Source organism: Cheilinus undulatus, linkage group 5 (genome assembly GCF_018320785.1).
Source record: "Cheilinus undulatus linkage group 5, ASM1832078v1, whole genome shotgun sequence".
In the NCBI taxonomy this organism is placed as follows: Eukaryota; Metazoa; Chordata; class Actinopteri; order Labriformes; family Labridae; genus Cheilinus; species Cheilinus undulatus.
This window is the reverse complement of record NC_054869.1, coordinates 5,397,084-5,416,585: the sequence shown is the minus strand read 5'-3', so window position 1 is coordinate 5,416,585 and position 19,502 is coordinate 5,397,084. Positions and strand designations below refer to the sequence as shown.

General features: G+C 36.8%; 2 protein-coding genes across 2 annotated transcripts in view; one reads left to right on the top strand and one right to left on the bottom strand.

Annotated features, from left to right (window-relative positions):
- Positions 1-1,051, bottom strand: part of limk2 (LIM domain kinase 2) — a 51,058-nt gene extending 50,007 nt beyond the window's left edge. Inside the window, exons 1-2 of the mRNA XM_041788332.1 lie at positions 821-1,051; positions 489-585 (exon numbers count right to left, since the gene is read on the bottom strand). Coding sequence (XP_041644266.1) covers positions 489-585; positions 821-836 — 113 coding nt within the window. The 5' untranslated portion in view covers positions 837-1,051. The remainder of the gene's footprint in view (positions 1-488; positions 586-820) is intronic.
- A 4,071-nt stretch (positions 1,052-5,122) lies between these two features.
- Positions 5,123-19,502, top strand: part of si:ch211-225b11.1 (uncharacterized protein LOC561694 homolog) — a 43,177-nt gene continuing 28,797 nt past the window's right edge. The window contains exons 1-2 of the mRNA XM_041786635.1: positions 5,123-5,542; positions 11,990-12,124. Of these exons, the coding sequence (XP_041642569.1) occupies positions 5,335-5,542; positions 11,990-12,124 (343 nt within the window). The 5' untranslated portion in view covers positions 5,123-5,334. The remainder of the gene's footprint in view (positions 5,543-11,989; positions 12,125-19,502) is intronic.

Genomic DNA, 19,502 nt, shown 5'->3' with positions numbered 1-19,502 from the left:
AAGTGACCAAATTAATCGTTCAACAGACTGAAATTGTATCAAATAGAATAAAATAAATGCTGGGGGGGCCCTGCTCCTCCCTTTAAAATATCTAAATGTTCTAGTTCATTGCTATGAAACAATTAAAGTAAACTTAATTTAACTATAGTAAAAATATTAATCATAAATGGGGAAGTTATTGTGCAAAAATACATTAAAATGCATAGATATTTGTAAAAATGATGCAGTATTTGTTGCTTGACTAGCCGGTTGAAGGGAGGGGGGGCCCTTTGTAATATTCTTTCTGGGGGCCCAAAATCCCTAGCTACGCCCCTGCTGCTACTCACCTGTCTCGCAAAACAGATGTAGTTTTAACATTTCACAGTGCTTTTCCACACTGCGGTCATTAAGATACCAGAGATTGTATGGTTTTAAAACAGAGAGTACCGAAAAAGTCGACATTTATGACAGCCTTAACGCAGAGCAGACGTGTTTGAGTGAACACTTACTGAAAGCAGGCGTTGTGCCAGGTGTCCTGGAGGACTTTAATATGAAAGGAGTCCTGAATTGTTCCTCCACAGCCCGCACAGTAACACCCGTCTGTACCTGTCAGAAACAGAACCAGTTCATACCTAAAAATTCACTCTGAATGAGCTGAACCACCGAAACCACTGCTTTAATAGACGAGCCGAGACCTTCAGAGAGAACACAGTAAGCATGTCGACGTAGAAAAGAGACTTTCAAAGAGCTTTTTCTTAGTCTTAAACGGTGAGACTGCAGCATTATCCGAAACTATGTAACCTCAGCTCGGTATAAAGTTACAACCTGAAAGAATCCTCACCTTCTGGTTCCTCCATCTCTTCTCTGAGCGCGTCGTCGACTTTACAAACTTTCACAAACTTTTCATAGTGAAGCAGCGGAGAAAGCTCTGGTTCATTCCTTATTCTCGTCCTCACAGGACTCCGAGCTCTGAATACAGCGGAGAATACAAACAGAAAACACACAAATCCCTTTAATTCTCCGCAGGAAAAAAAAGCACAAACCGCAGTCCTCCTCCTGGACCGAGCTGCTTTTGCCGCTGGCAGCCAGGATGAGTGACGTAATGCCGTCAACAAATTCCTGTACGGAGAGCGGAAAGGATCAACTGCAGCACCTGGAAGAAGCAGAAACCCGAGTTTTGCCCCCAAACTGGAAGAGAAGGAGCGTGGCGCCACCTGCTGCCAATACAACAGCACTGCAATTTCACTGTTAGGCCCGCCCTGCTGTAAGCTGGCCCCCTTGGCCGGTCCTCTACCTGTCTATAGACACCTGTTTAACCTCTGAGGGGGACCTGTACGAGGAATAAAAGTAACACGAATAAAATAAAAACAGTGGAAGATGTATATTTATAAGTCATGTGAATTTAAAGTTGAGTAAAAAATGCATTCGTCAGGAGAAATCAAATTTTATTTATTAACCAGTTGACCAAAGTGATTCACAGACTGAAGACAATAATGATACCAAAAATTAAATAGAAGGCAATAAGACACAATAACAAATGAACTTTATAAAAACAATTAGAAACAGAGTAAATAAGTGCATAAATGTCAAGACATCAAGCTCTTTTTGACTCTTAATCATGTTTTTAATACAGAGAAGAGTTCTAATGTTTTCAGGTAAACTGTTCCAGTCTTGGAGAATGTTTTAACATCCAGTGAAATAACTTAAACTGGAACTTAAAGCTGGCAGGAAGGGTTGTATTACATAACCTTAACATGTAACATAGCACCAGCCTAAAACATGATGAAGCACAGCCCTGTAACTTACTGTGATGTATCATATCTTATTCTATCGAAACATAATGCAACGTAACGTAATGTAATGTGATGTGACTTAATGTGATATTGCATTAAACTCGATGTGACGCAACTTGACAACATAACACATAACACACATAACTTGACATTTCTTTCTCCCTATCTTCACTCTTTCTTCTCACCGTTCACTCTGATTTTGATGGAAGACAATTCAGTAGGTTAGAAAACACAAAGTTTATCATTTCTACCAAAGCAAGAATAAAATTCTTGTGTGAGCCAAAATAATATTTTCATGACTGATTTTTTTACAGTAAGGTAACGCAGACATTACATTACATTTTTAGGTGGCGGGGGAGACTGGGGCATTATTTGAGAAAGAAAAAGCCACTTACACATGTTCACCTTGGCAGACTGACTGGAATACAAAAAACATAACACAATGTCTTATAATGCTTTTTTAATTTTACATGCAGACCTAGAAGAGGTATACATTTCTGCTCAAAAAGACTCCTTACAGTGATGAGTGTTATGTTAATGATTAGCATACATGACATCTACATCTATGAATGAACTCATGAATCATAGAAATCAGCCTTTGGTTGTTGTTTTTAAACCAATTAAAACCATGAAAGAAGCAATGCTCCAGTCCAAGTCCAGTGCAACAATCTGAACAGCGTGGTGCTTTAAGATCTACTTCCTGTCTGGGGTCATGGTGTCCCCTGTTCAGCTGGACAGTGTGTATGAAACCACTAATTGTTCCCTGCTGAGCCGGCTGTTGCTTTAAGGGCCCCTCTCTAAGATTCAGTTACAACTTGAGGATGCTTTACCACGCCGTCTGGCCCCTGAATAATCTCAGCTCAAAGTAGTGTGGGGTTGTTTTTGATCTAAACAGATAAAAAGTTGGAATAATGACATGGAAGGTCATGGTTATGAGATAAAGGATGAAAGCTCATGATAATGATTTTATCTCAAAATTTAAACTTTGTACTCATCTTTTCTACTTTTATTAGATAATTATGTCTCATTATGTTACAGTTATGACTAATTATGAATAATGGACAATCTCAAAATTCAAAATTATCTCACAGTTTGACTTATTGTCCAATGGTTATGGCTTTTATGTAAAAATCTATTTATCTTTATTATATTTATGGCTTTTTATTTTACTATTTGACTTTTTGGGTCATGACTTTGACTTCATTATAATAATTGTGACCTTTAGTCACACAAAGAGCCCATGACCTTTGTCAGGGATGCATGGTATTGGATTTTTGCCTCTATCCAATACTTAAACATTTATCTTTGCTATAATACTGTGCTATATTAATACTATACTAATACTATAATATTATCTAAATCTATTGATACTATAAATCTGTAAATGTTGTCCAGACCTGAGAGTTTTGGGAGTGAGAATGAACAAAGAAAAAGACTTCAGATGTTGTAGCTCTGTTGGTCCTGCATTTAACTCCATAAAATCACTTGTACATTGCCAACATCTAAAGCTGATATTTAAAACCAACACACTGGTTTTAAATACTGCAGGCATGTTTTTATCTGCTGATAGCAACAATACATTTTTTAAGCTACTATCTACCAGCACTAATATCATTCTGGTATTATCCGACGTCACTAACATTGATATCATTTTTATGCAAAATAATGAAAATAATAATAATAATAACAACAACAACAACAACAACAACAACAATAATAATAATAATAACAATAACAACAACAACAACAACAACAACAAAAACAATAATAATAATAATAATTATTATTATTTTTATTTCACAATTATGGCTTTACTGTTTTTTGTTTTGTTTTGTTTTGTTGTTATTGAAACAACTTTGGCATTTTAACCCATAATCATATTTCATGTCATGATATAAAACCTTTATTTAATAATATTATTTCTTGATTATGATTTTTATTGTGAGAACTTTAAAGTAACAATTTTAACCCTAATACTTTTGATCTCATAATTACTACTTTTGTCTGATTATACCAATTTTTAAAAATGGTATCATTTGATTATTTATGACATATTTATCACACAACTTTGACTTTTCATTTTTCAGTTTGAATTATAATAGTTCTGACTCATTTCTCATTGTTAAGACTTTGGATCTAATCATTATGGCTTTTATATCATATTTATTAATATCTCAGAATTTTCCCTTTTTAAACCATAATTATAACTTATCAGCACATAATTATTTTTCCATATAACAATATTTCATCTAATTAAACAACTTTTTATTTCAGAATTTTATCTCTTCTAAAAATTTTTTATGTCACAGTTATGGCTTTATGTAATAATTTTGACCAATGTCTATTTAAATCATTATTATATTTTTTTTTCTTATGATACGAAAATTTAAAATTATTATTTTTTTGTTGTTTTTTAATTTTTATGAAATTTTATCTCACTTTTTTTAATCTCTCAGTTAGGACTTTTATGTAAACGTTTTATTCCCCTTACAATTAAGACTAAATCATAGACTTTTGTCTTTTATATCATATTTTGTGATAATATTTCACAGTTTTAACCTTTGATCTCAAAAATATATCAGTTTTTTCCCTAACAATCGTGCTCCATCCCATAATACCACTTTTGTGTCATAATTTTATCTCTTATCATAACTTTTTGTGTCACGGTTATGGTAATCATTTTGAACCCTTTATCTCATAATCATGACTTTTATCTCATGATACCAACTTTTATCATTATTATTTTTTACTTTCTATGAATCTCTATCGCAGATTTTTGACTTTTTTTCTTTTCTATTAACTTTAATGTAAAAGGATTTTAATGTCTTTCCTCCCAATTGAAACTTTAAATCATATCATTTTGGCTTTTATCACGTGTTTTGTGATAAATTATCAAAATCAGAAATTACAAAAGTTTACAAGTGTAAAAGTAAACGTTTTGAAGATTGTTCCTCATGGTCAAAACTTAAATCAGATCATTTAGGCTTTTATGACAATATCTAATAATTTAAACGTTATCTTATAATCATTACTTATTTTCTAATATTTTTGACAGTTAATGTAATTATTTTGATTTTTTTAAATCTCCACATTAAATGTTTAATCTCATAACCTTTTAACCCATAATTTAGATTCCTCTGCCATCATGTTGACTCTGATCTTACATTTTCATGCTCAGATACTTCGCCTTTCTTTGCTCTAGGCTTCCATACATGTCAACTACTCAGCTTCCTTTTTTGGAGAGAGGCGGGAGTAACAGAGTTGGACCAAAGGACTAGTTTGACTTTAACCCTGGACTTTCAGATGTTAACGGTCCTGCCGATGTTGAACCTGTCTTTATAGGTAATACACTTAATTTTGATAGTAAATAGATGAGTAGACTACCAGACACCCAGGAACTTATATTTGGCTAATTACCATCATCCCATCTCTAACCATGGGGCTCAGTTTCTCCTCCTGGTTGATTTAAACGGAAAATATCAAAACTCTTCATGTAAATCCAACCACACGTTTTTAACGCGGCTCTGGTATGAACTAAAACAACTCTCGCTTTGAAAGAAGGATGGAAAATTCAAAGAAACCCCAGGAGGAGAGGGAATACGCTCTGAAAGCCTTGGACGGGAGGGAACAGACCGAGTCCTCGGCGGAAGCTGAGCCGCAGAGACCCACATGGAGCCGCCGGCTGGAGTTCATCCTCTCCTCGGTGGGCTACGCGGTGGGGCTGGGCAACGTGTGGAGGTTTCCCTACCTGTGCTACCGCAGCGGTGGAGGTAAGGGTGGCAGTCAGAGGGTTAAACAGGGATGTAGCTATCATTCCAGTCTGTAGCATAGTCTGAGGATAAAGGTGTGTCACTGATCCAGATGTAATTCAAATGATCAGCTGCCGGATGCTGCTGAATAAACGCCACCACAGATCTCAGTAGAATTACTAGTATAACTTATCTAGGGTTTTCTAAGAGGGCCAAATTCCGCCACTTATAAAAGAAAGTCAGGCTATTCTAAAAAACAAAAAGAAGAGAAAAAAAAAATCCCAAGTCAAAATCATAAGATGAAAAGTCACAGTTATGAGATAAAAAGTCAAAATAATAAGTTAAAAAAATCATAATTCTGAAATAGAAAGTCAAAATTATAAATAAAAAGTCATAATTATGAGATAGAAAGTAGAAATTATGAGATAAAAAGCCATAATTCTAAGATAAAAAGACAATTATGCCATAAAAGTCAAAATTCTGTGATAAAAAGTCATTCTTATGAGATAGAAATTCATAATTATGAGATAAAAAGACAATTATGCTGAAAAGTCAAAATTTTATGTTAGAAAGTCATTTTTATGAGATAGAAAGTCATAATTATAAGATAAAAAGTCAACTTTGCAATGAAAGTCATTCTTATGAGATAGAAATTCATAATTATGAGATAAAAAGACAAATATGCTGTAAAAGTCAAAATTTTGTGTTAAGTCATTCTTATGAGAAAGAAAATCATAATTCTAAGTTAAAAGTCTACTTCGTAATAAAAATTCAAAATTATGAGATAAAATGGAATAATTATGAGATAAAAAGACAATTATGCAATAAAAAAATCAAAATTTTGAGACAGTCAAAATTATGAGCTAAAATGTCACAACTAGAAAAGCACTCGAAGAGCACAGACCTCCACCATTAGCCCTATCTCCCAATAGTGAAGAATCCTTTAAAAAATTCCTGGATATGTCGCCATGTGCCCCCCACCACGGTATTCGCCGGTTACTTCCGACCCAGTGGGGTGAAAACACGGTGAGGCAAAGCATTGGCTTCACTATGTGTGGATTGTCATGGCAGAAGCATTGCCTGCTGGTGCCAACAGATGCACTGACAATCTCACCCATGGTCTCACTGGACGACTGAAAGTCATGGCAGAGGGTGAATATTCCTCTATTCCTCCCAGCATTGTGAGTATTCTCGCTACAATTTGCTGTCTTTCTCCCTGTTACGCTCTGACAGTCTCCTCGACTGAGCGTGCGTCTTTCAAACTCTATAAACTCCAAAACTTTGAATAGAAACACACCCCAAAATGCTGCTGGGATTGAAGTTACTCATGTCCGCCATCTCCTGGTGTAAAGCCATAGCAGCTGGATCCAGACGGTGATCCGGATCAGTCCCAAAATCTAATCAGTTCTTCCTAATGTCATTTTTGACATTTCCTGAAAATTACATGAAAATCCGTCCATAACTTTTTGAGTTAAGTTGCTAACAAACAAACAAACGAACAAACCAACCCGATCACATAACCTCCTTGGAGGTAATTATGCAATAAAAAGTCATTATTAGACTTTTGATACATGAGATAGAAAGCCATGATTATGAGACAGAATCAAAATTATGAGATAAAAAAGTGATTATTATGAGATAGAAAGTCGAAATTATAAGATAGCAAGTCATCTCACTATTTTAACTTTTTATCTCATACTTATGACTTAGGAGTTTTTTTTTTTTTGCACAAGATTTTGAAAAACAATGTAGAGGAAGCATCCCATCAAATTCTGCTGGCAAACTCACGCACTCCGTCTAAATTGCACAAAGCGTTGGCAGACTTTTTTCATTACTAAACCAAGAAATTATCCAATATTTGGTGTCTAAGGCTTCTGTTTTGGTTGAAATTGTATCAAATAGGTGTGAGTATCACCTGGTTCTTACTAGTTTGACAACAAAGTTACACACTGTGGTGTTGTGACAACCCTAGCTGTTATTGTACATTTTTAAGCAGCGGGATCTCACTGAAAACAGGAATTTAAAACTTCATGCAGGCATGATAGCATAATTTAAATTAAATTACACCCTATTTTATAACAAAATAAAAGTCCTAGGCCCTCACTGTTGTGTAGTTTCTTGTTTTCACTTGCAGACAAGATCTTGCACAGTGTCTTTATTGGACAATTGGTGAAGATTTTTTTGCAATTTACACAGTGTGCAAGAGTTTACTGTTCAAACCACAAAGTAGAGACACTTCATTCAAAGTAATGCCACAATGTGAGCTCTTCTATGGTAATTGAAACAAGAAGGTTCGCAATATAGGGTACACAAGACTTTAATTTTGTAACTACAGTACTGAAACAGGTATCAACCTTGTTTAATGCTTAAAATTCAATGTGACAGCCCTATATCTCAGACACATTACATTATTTCATTATTACTCTGCAGCATGTATCACAAAAATATGTCTAGGGTTTTCACAACGTCAGAGTTGATAAACTTTGATATAATGCTTAAAGATCATTGATCATGGCACTTATACCAGAGCAAAACAGTTAAAATCTACAAGTGTTTCATTTGACACATGCTAAGGAGAAGAGTGAATCAGTAAAATAATCTAAGGCGAACTATTGCCCACTCTACATTTGACCAAAGAATAGCTACGTTAAAGGTATTTCTGCAGTTTAGACAATTTGCATGACCTTTCCTGCTATTTAGCAAGTAAAAAAGACATATTTCTCAATATGTAGTGTCTTTTTCTTTTTCTAACACATTTAACCATAAGTTGTGACCAGAAATGATAAACTTTCATAAGTTCGCAGTAAAATAAAAGTCCTCGGCACCCAGTAGTGGGTAATTTCTTATTTTCAGTCTTCAAAAGTTTAGATCTTGCATGCTTCCTAAATTGCATGATTGCCCATACGTTAATGCAATCTAGGTAGTGTGCAAGAGTTTGGCTGCTGCTGCTGATGCCCTCAGTCCTCTCTTAAGCATCTACCTGATGAAAAAGATGTCGTTTTTGAAGCTTCAGTATGTTCCTATATCACTGATCATTAAAATACAATTGGCAATTTGGACAATTAAGACAGTGTGCAGGAGATGGCCTGCAGTTTTAATGATTTAAACACAATAAATGTACCAAATAACGAGAGCCAAAGACTTGTATTTTAGCTGTCATGGTATTGAAACATGAACTAGTGTTAAATCAAATTTTTAAATTTACTTATGTGACAGCCCTGTCTGTTTTTTAAATTAAAATGTTAGACATTGCTAATAGTTATTATTGCACATTGTTTTAACTCTATGAGGTATTTTACTTAGCATTAAGGTCTGGTAACGGAGATGCTAGTTCTGCATTGGTTCTTTACAGTCGTGATTCTGATGATGCACAAAGGTCCATTGCGGATCAGGAAGTCGGGAACAGCCATTAGAAATGAAAAGGAACAGAGGAAAGTTAGAACTTTAAAGCTCAACTACATTTGTATAAGGGCCAGCTTTTTTCTAAACATGCACTTTGGGGCCCCAACTTTCAAATAACCAAATTTTTGATATGATCAAATTAATGCATTTTTGTTTGTATATTTTTATTTTCTTTCAAATTTAAGTTTTAGGCTCTAACAGTGAGATCAGGCCCTTTTTAGCAGCCAAGGAGGCAAGTGAGATATTTTAGCTGGATATTTCTATGGCTATTATGTTGTCTATCACAGGTTCAGTGCTAATATTATGTGTATTGATAAGGAAAAATCCCAAGTAGGAATATTGTACCCCCAAAATGCCTGTAGCTGAAAGTTCCCACAGAAACAGCAGTTATTTTTGTATTAAGAATAAACTGATAAATATGTGTTTAACATGCATTACATTTGCTAATAATTTCTGACAGGATTTCTGAGAAATGGATGAAATATAAAGTCACTCTTGATTAAATGGTTTAATCTTAATTGTTCTTGGGGTCGTTTTAATAGCTGTGGGGAGTTTATAACAATTTAAAAAAGATACCCAAAATAACAGCACATATTTTTTGAATGTTTTGAATATGATAATGTTCTGGGGGGCTGATGTGGCACCCGGACCGCCAGTTTATGATTACTACTCTAAATGGATCTGTTCACTGCAATTATTATCAGAAAATCTTATTGAGTACAATTCCTGCACGTTACAAAAAAGTGTTTTTTCCACTGTTTAACTCAGGGGTGTCAAACTCAATCACAGCAGGGACCGGATTCTGGATTCAGGACTAACCTGAGGGCCTAACAGGGTCACCTTTTTAACCATAAACTGTCAGCCTTGTTTCACCAGTAAGAAAATATGAAAACAAAATTAGCACTGATGATAAACGATTTTGACATTACAAAAAGTTAAAAGATAAGTTTAAAGGCTCACAATCTGAGAAAAGTGTATTTATTAGTTCAAAAAGGTCGAAACATGAAATTGAAATTGAATTGAATTGAATATGAGATCATCTTGTGGGCCAGACTAAACTGTTCCACGGGTCAGACTTGGCCCCCGGGCCTTGAATTTGACACATGTGATTTAACTGATTTACCTGATGTAGAGGCAATCAAAATGGCGAGTTACTCAGTCCTGCAGACCTCCTAGCGGACCGTTGTCTGACCAGATGAAAGAAGATGAAAGTCTTGACTGACATCAGCTGAGGAAGTACAGGCAAGATCAGAGTTTATTATGCAAAACCATGAAAACTGTACTGAACCAAACCGCTGAATCGTTTTGTGAAAACACAAGTGTATGACATCGCTTGTCCACAATTTAGATGGAAGCTTTTATAATTCCCAACTCTTGCTGTGTCTCCATGAGTTTTTTAAAAACTTTCTTTTGCCTGAATATTTCACTACTTTCAGGACACAAAAGTAGCTAAAGAATTCAGGATGTTTTGATTTTCATACTTTGAACATTTGGCATTGTTGTAAACAGCTCCACACATGGCTTATTGGTAGCGTTTCTCTCTCTAGATCACTACTTGCACCCCAGAAGGAGTTCTCCGCTGCTGCGTGACATCAGGCAGATTCATTCTAAAAAAACTTCCAGCTGGTGTTTGTTCCTGCTGTCATAGACCAGACCGAGGTTATTATAGTTTACTAAAACAAACTAAATAACCAAAACTGAAATGTCAAAATTGTATTAGTTAACTGGAACTAAATAGAAACCAAGCTTTACAACTAAAATGAAAACTAGCATACTAACGGACACAAACACCCAAGTCTGGAGAGTGTAAACTGCTTGATTTGATTGAAGACAACTTCACTCAGTGGTAATTTTAGGTCTTGAGTTGTAAACAGAGAAATAAAACTGAATGATTAAAGTAAAAAGTGAAGAGACTTTTGGGTCTCACCCCTGGCAGGAATCCCACAATGCAGACAAAACTAAAACTAACGCTAAAACTAATAAAAACAAACTAAAATTGAAGCATTTTTGCAAAATAAAAACTAAACTAAACTAAAATAAAGCATGACTAATCAAATCTAAACTGAAAACTGAAACAATAGATGACAACGAAATAAAGATTAAAACTAATGAAAGATCCAGAACTATTTTAACCTTTGACCAGACCATCCTGGGAGAAAGAGGCGGGACATGTGGGCGTGGTTTTGTTGAAGTGACTGCAAACCTGTTAACAATGGCAACCGGCTAAAAGATAAGTGTGGATGAAGCAGCAGTTTGATTGTAAATGGACAGCATTTCTTTGATCAAAATTAAAGCAAAACACTGCACTGAAAGCTTTTCTTGGTGGAAAACATGTTTTTGCTCTTCTCTTGATCAGCATTGGCAAAAATGTAATTTACCAGCTGGCTTCACGGACAGGGAAGAATCATGTTGACTCCCTCTCTCTGTTGGGTAAAACTCGATTAAACTCCGACTTCTTCATTAAAATGTAATTGCTGCTTCACATCCCACTGAAACTGGACACATGAAGCATTGTGAAGAAAAACTGGGCTGGGGTTTTATACTTAAAGTTATAGATTTACAGGTTTAACTCATAACTGGCAGCTGGGTATGATTTGAAAAGGAAAACAAACAAAGAAAGTAGGTTAAAAGTTTTTTTCTCAGGAAGAGTCTCTCCCAGATGCCGCCCTGAAAGCCTGTATCATTTGCAGCAGTCATGTGCAGGAGGGCTGATATGGGCTACACACCACATGCTCAAAGCACAATACACAGAGGGCATCTTTATATTAGGCACGATTGTTTTGTACTGTGCCCGAGCATACTCCCCCGTCCCTGTTGGTCTGATTTTACAGCAGTAAAAAATGAAAGTACGCAGTCTGACAACAGTAGGCAACAGTATGCATGTGGTTAGTTTGAAGAAAGAAAGGAGACAGAATGATGGCAACCACTCACGTCAACATTTGTCTGTGCTCCATGCAGACAGTGGAAAACTGGACCCCAGTGATCTCTTATGATAAATGCTTTACATATCCCACAGATGGCAGCAGTATTAGCCAGCTGTTATTCCTGTGTATTCTTCTTCTCCAGGTGCCTTTATGGTCCCTTATCTCATCATGCTGGTCCTGTGCGGTCTTCCTCTGCTCTTCATGGAGTTCGCTATCGGACAGTACACTCGTATAGGACCTGTGCACGCTTTCGCCAAAATTTGTCCTCTGTTAAAAGGTGGGTGAGTCTTCCTCAAAAGGCTCTTCATGTGATGAGGATGATAGGTTTTTAACTGTTTTTAATATTGAGGGCAATTTTGCAAAGATGTATTTGAGTTAGCTTGTGCCAGTGTACCCATTTATTCTTTGTATTAGCAGAGCCAAAAGCATGCTCACTTGTTAGAATATTCAGTATTTTATCATGACATGTACGTAGCACTTAGTGTTTTAGTTTCTGGGCTTTTAATGTAGTACCAGTTCCAGAATGAACATCATCCATGTGGGGGACTATGCTGCATGTTGGAGTGAATTTTACTTTATTATTTTCTTCATCAAATCAACCCTTCTCTGTCTGATAAATGTATTGTTTTCACTTGTTGATGGTTGAGAACTTGCTTAAGATCACTTCTATAACAACTACAGTCTACGGTGGCCCTGAAGGTCAACTGTTGAAAGCTTTGATTGAACACAAACATATTCAACAAAGCACATAATCAATGCACAACATTTCATGAAACACAAATGTATATTGTGAAAGGCAAACACATATGAAAATCAGCAACTTTCCTAAAACACTGAAACATTTCATGAGGCACAAAAACACATGCAGAACAAAATAAAAAAAACAAAACAAAACAAGATTTAAAACACTAAGAAGATATTGTGGTAGGAGTCAAAGGATGTAGAGCAAACAGGTGAGGGTTGGGGTCGAATGATCTAGGGTATTGGGGGGTAAGGGAATGAGGGTAGGGGTCAAAGGAAGAAGGGTAATATAAGGTAAAGGAATAAGAGTAGCAGTGAAAAAAATGCAGGGTAATATTGGGTAGAGGAATGACGGTATGGATCAAAGGATGTAGGGTAATATAGGGTAAGAATATAAGGGAAGTGGTCAAAGGATGTGGGTTGATATATTGTAAAAGAAGGAGGGGAGGGGTCAAAAGATGTAGGGTGATATAGGGTAAAGGAATGAGGGTAGGGGCCAAAGGTTGTAGGGTAAAATAGAGTAAAAGAATAAGGGTAGGGGTCAAAGGATGTAGGTCAAAGGAATGGGTATAACAGTAAAAGTATTAAGGGGAAAAGGGATAAAGGTGAAAGGATGTAGGGCAAGGGTGGGGGTCAAAGGATCTAGGGTAATATAGGATAATGGAATGAGGGTGGGGGTCAGAGGATGTAGGGTAATAAAGGGTAAAGGAATAAGGCTAGGGGTCAAAGGATGTAAGGTAATATAGGGTAGAGAAATAAGGCTTTGGGCCAACAGATGTAGGGTAATATAGGGTAGAGGAATTAGGGTTGGGGTAAAAGAAAGTAGGGTTATATAGGGTTAAGGAATAAGGCTAGGGATCAAAGGATATAGGGTAAAGGAATAAGGCTAGGGGTCAACAGATGTAGGGTAATATAGAATAGAGGAATGAGGGTAGAGGTAAAAGGATGTAGCATAATATAGGGTAAAGGTATCAGAATAGGGGTCAAAGGATGTAGGGTAAAGGGATGGGGCAGGAGTTAAAGGATGTAGGGTGAAGGGATTGGAGTCGGGGTTGAAGCCTGTACGGTAAAGGGGTGAGGGTAGGGGTTGATTGATGTAGGTTGAATGGATGATGTAAGGGCAGAGGGATGAAGGGTAAAGAGGTAAGGGCAGGAGTGAATAATGTAGGGTGAAGGGATAAGGGTTAAGGTTGAAGGATGTAGGGTAAGTGCTCAGTGAGAGGTATGAAAGGAAGAGAGTAGGATAAGAAATGAAGGTAGGGGGTGAAGGATGTAGGTTAGTGGGATGAGGATAAAGGTCAGGCCATATTGCAATTAATGCAAAGTTTCCTTAATCACCCAGCCTTAGTAGGGGTTGAAGGGTGTAGGGTAAAGTGTGAGGGTAGAGTATGAAGATGCAGGGTAAAAAGATGAAAGCAAGGGGTGAGAGTAGGAGTTGAAGGATGTAGGGTAAAGAGATGAGGGTAGGGGTTGAAGGATGTAGGGTAAAGAGATGAGGGTAGGGGTTGAAGGATATAGGATGATGTAGGGTAAAGGGATGAAGGAGGAGACAGGTGGAGAAATGTAATATAAAGGGGAAAAGAAAGGGATTGAAAGTTGTATGGAATGTATGTTACTGGGATGAGGGAGGGGTTGAAGGCTGTAGGGTAAATGTATGAGTGCAGCATATGAAGAAATGTGGAGTAAAGGAATGAGGGTAAGGTCAAACGATGTGGGATTAAGTTACAAATGATTGAGGGATCAAGACAGGATGATGTTTTTGACCTTCAGGGCCACTGTGTATCACTTTATTTTTAGAGGCTTTTATTGAAAATTTGAAAAAACTCTGAAATCAATAGAACTCTCAATAAAAAAATGATTCAGACAGAAAATATTGTGTTTTTAAGCTAAATAAATTCAAATCATACTTCTCTGAATGATCATTAAGCCAAAGCGGGTGAATGACGGCGTGCTCTCAGTCCACATCGGTTCAAATTGTCAAACAATGTTCACATAAATCATGCTATTAAAGTTGTTCTGTCTAAAAATTACACTGTCTATTTGCATTATGCATGACAGGATCTATTTACAAAAGCCAAATCTGCAAACAATCTGAGTGATGTTTACTGAGCATGCACTGATAGCCACCCAAGAGCTTATCAAAGCACTCAATGTCCAAATCTAACAGGAGCCCAGCCATCAACAATCAGCACGTGTGGGTTTGAACTGAAAATCCTGTCTGACCTGTTCTAACTGAAGATTTTTCTCCATAGTTTTCTTATCTCCTTAAAGACAGAGATTATCTACCCGGTCAAAACGTTTGGCTCCCTCACTTGATTTATCGATCATTTCTTCCTGGTTAATACTAAACAAAGGCCAAAAGCAGGTAGTTTGTTTTCTGTATGCTCTTTTCATGTGTTTACCTGTGCATCTCAGTGCTGCAGTGCTGTGATTTACCTGTGATCCATGATTTTAAGATGTCACAAATTAATCAGAATGTCCGATGCTTCTTTTGCAATCAGGTTGCTCACTGTCGGTACCCCACCCTGAAATTTTGATCAGCTGTCATTGCAGTTAAAGGTGGAAGAGTTACATTTATGACAAGATGTGCCCCCCTGCACCTGCACTGCATATCACCATAATCATCACCATCATTAAATAATAAAATAATTCATCATGTAAGATTAACATAAAGCCTCTCTCTCTCGGACTGCACTATTTTTTGTCCATTACAGTGGTTGCTATGTCAGGTTAGGTGATCCCGGAGCCATACTTTAGTATTTGACTTGACTTAAAAGACTACACAGTAACAAACCAATCATCACAACCAACATGAGGGCATAGGAAGGAAGAGAGGCAGGGCTAGACCACACCTGGAAAAAAGACTATAAAACATATTAATTAGATTACACTGTTTTTTCCATTTCTGATGAAGTGATGTGTTTCATGCTAGTTCAAAGCTAATGCTTACAGGAGTTACCAAGTTGCTGATTTCACCTCTTATTTCTCACTGATATGGCTCTTTTTCAGCCTGTTGTGGTAATCCCTATACAATAGTAGCAGTGCCAACATGTCCAATACCTGAAAGGCCAAATCTCAACATAGATTTTGGTGATTCATTTCAGTACTATACACTAATAGCAGAGCTAAAGACACTGAACCTCCTTTACATTGTTTGCTCAGTTAGGTTCATTCAGAAATTAAATTCAGTGTTAATTTCGACAGCTATTTTTAATTTTAGTCTTAGTCTTTAGATGAAATGTCTTCTAGTTTTAGTCTCATTTTAGTCATTCTACACTTTTTTGTTTTAGTCTAGTTTTAGTCCATAAAAAGTTCTCACATTTTAGTCTTAACTTTTAGTCCAAGCATTTATTTTCTTGCCTAAATCTGGTACCAAATCATGGTACTGTGTTCTCTGCACCCTGCCTAACCTGGGGTCCCTGCTTTCTACAGCTGAGAGGCAGAAGAGATACAGCTGCATTGTTTTTTGACAGATTTACCCACAGTGGAGAAATATCACGGATTTTGAATGTCCGACGAAAACTACATTACATTTTAGTCTAGTTTTAGTAATCTTGACGAAAACTAAACTTAGTTTTTGTCAGTTTTAGTTATCACAGATCTATTTTTGTTAGTCTTACTCTAGTTTTTGTCATGGAAAAAAGGCTGTCGACGAACATTTTTAGTCATAGTTTTAGTCGACGAAATTAACACTGCTACTATTACAGGCAAAAGAGGCATTATCACATGGGCTGCAGAATGGATTGGAGACGGATCAAAAGGAGGGGTTGGATATCAGAGCCCATCCCTGTCATGGTTCTCATATCCCCAAATTGACTATGTTGTGAGCCCACAGCCTCCATCAGGTTCATGCCAAACTTAGGTACTCTTTTAACTCAAAGAGCACTTTGTGCTCTCATTGTTTAGCATCACTGACACAACAAAAGAAATCATAAAAGGCAGACAGAAAAGTGAAAAATGCTAGAATTGCTGTAGGGAGGGTCACATTTGTCTCTAATTGTCATTCAGAATGGCACTCTTTATAGGGTAAATTATTGATTTTAGGGGATGGGGGTCCTTGTAAAGCCACATTATTTAATAAAGCCACATTACGTAATAACCCTAACCACAGGACTTAGTGTGGGCTCCAAGGTATGCCCTACCCAACTACCTTGCCCTAACTCTAACCGCTTAGTGACTTATGCCTAAACCTAACCCCCCTTCAGGGCTCTAGACTAAACACCTACCCTACTACCTTGCCCTAACTCTAACTGCTTAGTGGCTTAGAAAATGCGGCGTTATTACATGATGGATGGAAAATGTATTACATTATTACATAATGTGGCGCTACAGTCCTGACACTGTTCAGTTTTCTAACAGGGCTATAGTCTGGCTTATAATGTGTAGTCTGACCTTGGCAAGATGTTTGGGAAGGTTCTCAGTCATCCAGGTCATGGTTGTCCTAAACTTGGTCCAAAGGGGGCAACTGGACTTGACTGAGGTTGAAGACGTTTCGCCTCTCATCCAAAAGATTTCTGTAGTTCTAAGAAGAACTTCGGTGAAGTCCATATGTTCCCTTCGGACCAAGTTTTGGTGTAACCTCAGCATTACATTCGAACGCATTCACAATAATAAATCAACTGTATGATACTTCAGGTTTTAAAGTTAAAGATGTGCATAATTCATGGAGACGGGGTTGATAAATACCATTAGGGCATGTTTGCATACAGAACTTCATGCCAGCCCTAAAAATCGTTGTTGGACCAGTCCAGTTTAAAACTTCTTGACACGCCCTTGTTCGACTCTGCCTTGTTTTGGACCCCATAGACTTGTATGTTATGTCATGATGTTTAACTTCCCTCTTAGAGTTTGTATGTTGTATCAGCGGAGCAGCCAACCATGTGAGCTTTTTACGAAGGGTTAAAAATGCAAACAGGTCCTCAGATAAACAGAAGCGGTTAGTTTGGTGGTTTCAGCTGATCCTGGAGCTCAGAGGGGGCTTCCTTTTGGTTAGTCGTTATGATGACACAGTCGCCTCTCCTTCCAATCGATCAGATAGTCACACAGGAATCAGCGGAGCATGGCATTCCAGTTGGTTCACATTGAGCAGAAAACATGTTTTCAGGAGGTAAAGGTTAATCAACCCTCTGTCAGGGGTTAAATATTTCTGTATCATTCTTTATGGTAGTTTTATTAATATCATTGGAATGACCGAAAAAGAGTGTCTGCAGATTAAAAATAATCTTTGATTACTTTCCTCATAGTAAAAGAGTTAAACATTTGGATTGATTTCCAGTTCAAGTCCAGTCTATGATCAGGTAAAAACTAGAGCTACTACATCAGTTATCTGCCTCTGTGGTGCTCTGTTTTATTTGTCTTTATGTTTACATCGGTCTAGAGCAGTGGTTCTCAAGCCTGAGGACCATTGACTCTTCATTGAGAAATAATTACCCATATTTCAGATTTTTTTTTTTTTGGACCAATTGGGCTTATCTGATGAAAAATATACAGTTTGGATCTAGTACAGTACAACACACGTGACAAATCAAAGAGACAGGAAAAAACAAGCCAGTTCTAAATGAGTTTTATGGACTTTTTGGTGCAATTTTTACTTCCAGGAACCAGGGCTGAATGATATGCAAACATAATCTGTGATTTTTTTCCCCAAATATTGGGATTTGATATGTGATTATTCTTGGGTTAATCGTATGTGATTTTCGACAAATTCAAGCCATGTATAATTTCACAAAAAGGCCATGTGTATTGAAAACTATGAAATAATTTCCAAAGCAATTAATCCATAGTAGCATGGATCTGAATATTTGGGTGCACCAAGCTTTAAGCTATTAAGGAGGCGGCTGGGGTGGGGGAGGTGAGGCTGGCTACCAGCTAATCACAGATGGGGTATGACTTTCATGAAGTAACGCTAGGCTTCATCAACTATTTTTACTCGTATTGTGATGTATGTGATGCCATTTTCTTTGTTTAAGAGCATTGTCATTTTTATGTCACTCATTATGATGAAGAATAACAACAAAAACACAAAAAGGAGAATTTTTGTAAACCATAAAAAATTGACACTTGAATGTTTACATAATGTGCATAAAATCTCTGCTGCTGCAAAAATTGTTTTATTAAACTGGTATTTTGACACATTTCAAGTTAAAGAAATATTGCACCTTCTGCAATTTGTAATTTGCAGCAGGCCCTTTTGGAATTTAATGTAATTTGAATTAATTGCCAAGCCCTACCAGAAACACATTTGCAACCCACTGAAAGGGGCCCCGTGACCCACTTTTGGGTCCTGAACCACCAGTTGAGAAACACTGGTCTCTAAAAAAAAATCAGACTGAAATTTTGAGAGGGGTCCGGCTGCAAACCTCATATCTCAGAGCCCACTTCTATCAGAACTGAAGGGACATAATTTGCTGGTAAAACATTTAAGAAGTTTTTTTTTTTCTTATTTCAACTTCATTCATAAACAAAGTCTGGCAGTTAAATTCATGAAATTACCACTTTACAAACAATACAGACAAACATTTAATAAATAATCCAGGATTAAATTATGTATAGACCCATTTTAGAAGTAGGTCCATGAACAGTGGCTCGCTTTAGCTTTGTTAGCTTTAGCTAAAGCTAACAAAACCTTGCTAGCTACGTAGTTAACATCACTTTATAAGCCAGTGTAGATACAGTATGTTAGCTTTAGCTAAGCTAACAGAGCTGCGCTGTGTACCTACTTCTAAAATGAGTCTAGCTTCAGCAAACATTGCTAACATAGCTTCATTTGCTTTAGCTTTTTTAGTTATGTAGCTATGTTACATAGCTAATGTTTTGCTTTTGACTTGGCTACATAGCTAAATAGCTTTAGTATTAGCTACGTCAGCTGCATTGGTGTTTTCATGGAGGACTAGCTTTTATCCAGTAAGCAGACT